The sequence below is a fragment of the Arachis ipaensis genome, chromosome B01 (genome assembly GCF_000816755.2).
Source record: "Arachis ipaensis cultivar K30076 chromosome B01, Araip1.1, whole genome shotgun sequence".
Lineage (NCBI taxonomy): Eukaryota > Viridiplantae > Streptophyta > Magnoliopsida > Fabales > Fabaceae > Arachis > Arachis ipaensis.
The window spans coordinates 86,313,038-86,315,454 of NC_029785.2; the positions used below are offsets into that span (position 1 = coordinate 86,313,038).

The 2,417-nt window shown below is 40.5% G+C and overlaps 1 protein-coding gene across 1 annotated transcript; it reads right to left on the reverse strand.

Moving 5' to 3' along the window:
- On the reverse strand, positions 1,258-1,575 carry LOC107609014 (uncharacterized mitochondrial protein AtMg00860-like). Its single transcript, XM_016310832.1, has one exon. The coding sequence runs from the start codon at positions 1,573-1,575 to the stop codon at positions 1,258-1,260; it is 318 nt and encodes a 105-aa protein (XP_016166318.1).

Genomic DNA, 2,417 nt, shown 5'->3' on the forward strand with positions numbered 1-2,417 from the left:
AAGGGAAGATAGTGCAGAAATCCACTTCCGGGGCCCACTTAGTGTGTGCTTGGGCTGAGCATTGAGCTTTACATGTGCATAGGCCTTTTCTAGAGTTAAATGCCAGCTTGGATGCCAGTTTGGGTGTTTAACTCCAGTTTTGGTGCCTGTTCCGGCGTTTTACGCTAGAAAAGGGTCTCTAGCTGGCGTTGAATGCCAGTTTGGGCCATCAAATCTCAGGCAAAGTATGGACTATTAGACATTGCTGGAAAACATAAGATGTCTACTTTCCAACGCAATTGAGAGCGCACCAATTGGGCTTCTGTAGCTCCAGAAAATCCACTTCGAGTGCAGGAGGGTCAGAATCCAACAGCATCTGTAGTCCTTTCTCAGCCTCTGAATCAGACTTTTGCTCAGATCCCTCAATTTCAGCCAAAAAATACCTGAAATTATAGAAAAAAACAAAAAATCATAGTAAAGTCTAGAAATGTGATTTTTGCATAAAAACTAATAAAAATATAATAAAAAGTAACTAAAACATACTAAAAACTACCTAAAAACAATGTCAAAAAGCGTATAAATTATCCGCTCATCATTCACCTTCTGGCAGATTAAACATTTTGAGACATAGTCAGCTACACCTTTCTTTAAGCCCAGCCACCAGAACATTTGTTTCAAATCTTGATACATCTTTGTCACTCCAGGATGCATAGAGAATCTACTTTGATGAGCTTCAACAAGAATCCTTTGTCTCAAATCCCCAGAGCTAGGCACACAAATTCTGTTCTTGTATTTCCAGAGATTGCTACAATCTTGTCTTACTTCTACTAGTTCCTCTGCTTTCATCCGTCTCAGCATCATCATCATTTCTGTGTCCTGTGCTTGTGCTCGCAGAATATTAACTTTAAAATCTGGTATTATATGCAACTGCGCCAAACGGACTCCACTTGACGTCTCAGTCATAGCCAACCTAAGGTCCTCAAATTCCGCGAGTAGCTTTCCTTCCTTTATCATCATCCAAGAGATATTCAAATTCTTACTGCTTAAGGCATCCGCCACAACGTTAGCTTTCCCTAGGTGATAACTTAACTTAAAATCATAGTCCTTTAAAAATTCCATCCACCTCCGCTGTCGCATATTAAGATCCTTCTGGTTAAAGATATACTTTAAACTTTTGTGGTCAGAGAAAACTTCTAATTGAGCGCCATACAAATAGTGTCTCCAGATCTTGAGAGCAAACACCACTACCGCTAGTTCCAAGTCATGCGTCGGATAATTTCATTCATGAGGTCTTAGCTGCCAGAAAGCGTAAGCCACCACATTCTTGTCTTGCATCAGCATACGTCCAAGTCCTTTATGAGAGGCATCATAGTATATTTCAAAAGGTTTCTGTGGATCTAGTAGCACTAATACAGGTGTAGTTGTTAGCTTTTCCATAAGCATCTCGAAACTTCTGTCACACTCAGCCGTCCAGATAAACGGAACTTCCTTTTGTGTAAGGTAAGTCAAAGGTAAAGCTATCACTGAGAATCCTTTGATGAACCTCTGGTAGTATCCAGCTAGTCCGAGAAAACTCCGAACTTCTGTAACAGTCATAGGTGGTTCCCATTGCACTACTGCTTCAATTTTTTAAGGATCCACTGCAATTTCTCCCTGTGATATGACATGCCCCAAAAATGCCACATTCTCTGTCCAGAATTCACACTTTGATAGTTTAGCATATAACTTTCGAGTCCTCAGTATCTACAATACAGTCCTTAGATGTTCTTCATGCTATCTTTCTGTCTTTGAATAGATAAGAATGTCGTCTATAAAAACCACTACGAATTGATTAAGGTACGAACGAAAAATACGATTCATGTAATCCATGAAAATCGCAGGAGCATTAGTTAGTCCAAACGACATTACCGTATACTCATAGTGACCATATCGAGTTCTAAATGCAGTCTTTGGTATATCTGACTCTTTCACTCGAATCTGGTGATAGCTTGACCGCAAATCAATCTTCAAGAACACAGTTGCACCTTTCAACTGATCCATCAAATCATCTATCCGTGGAATTGGATACTTGTTCTTGATAGTGACTTTATTTAACGGTCGATAATCTACACAAAGTCTCATTCCACCATCCTTCTTCTTCACCAGCAATACTGGAGCTCCCCAAGGTGATGCACTGGGATGAATAAATTTCTTTCCAAGTAGCTCATCCAGCTGCTTCTTCAATTCTGCAAGTTTCAGTGGTGATATCCGGTACGGTGCTATGGAAATCGGTCCGGTTCCAGGTGCTTGTTCAATGCTGAATTCTATCTCTCGCTGAGGAGGAAACTCAGGTATGTCGTCCGGGAAATCATCAGGAAATTCCTTCACCACTCGGATTCGTTCTAAGATTAATTCACTGTCATTCGAGCTAGCCGCTAACAGAACGTACCCCTTAAAAT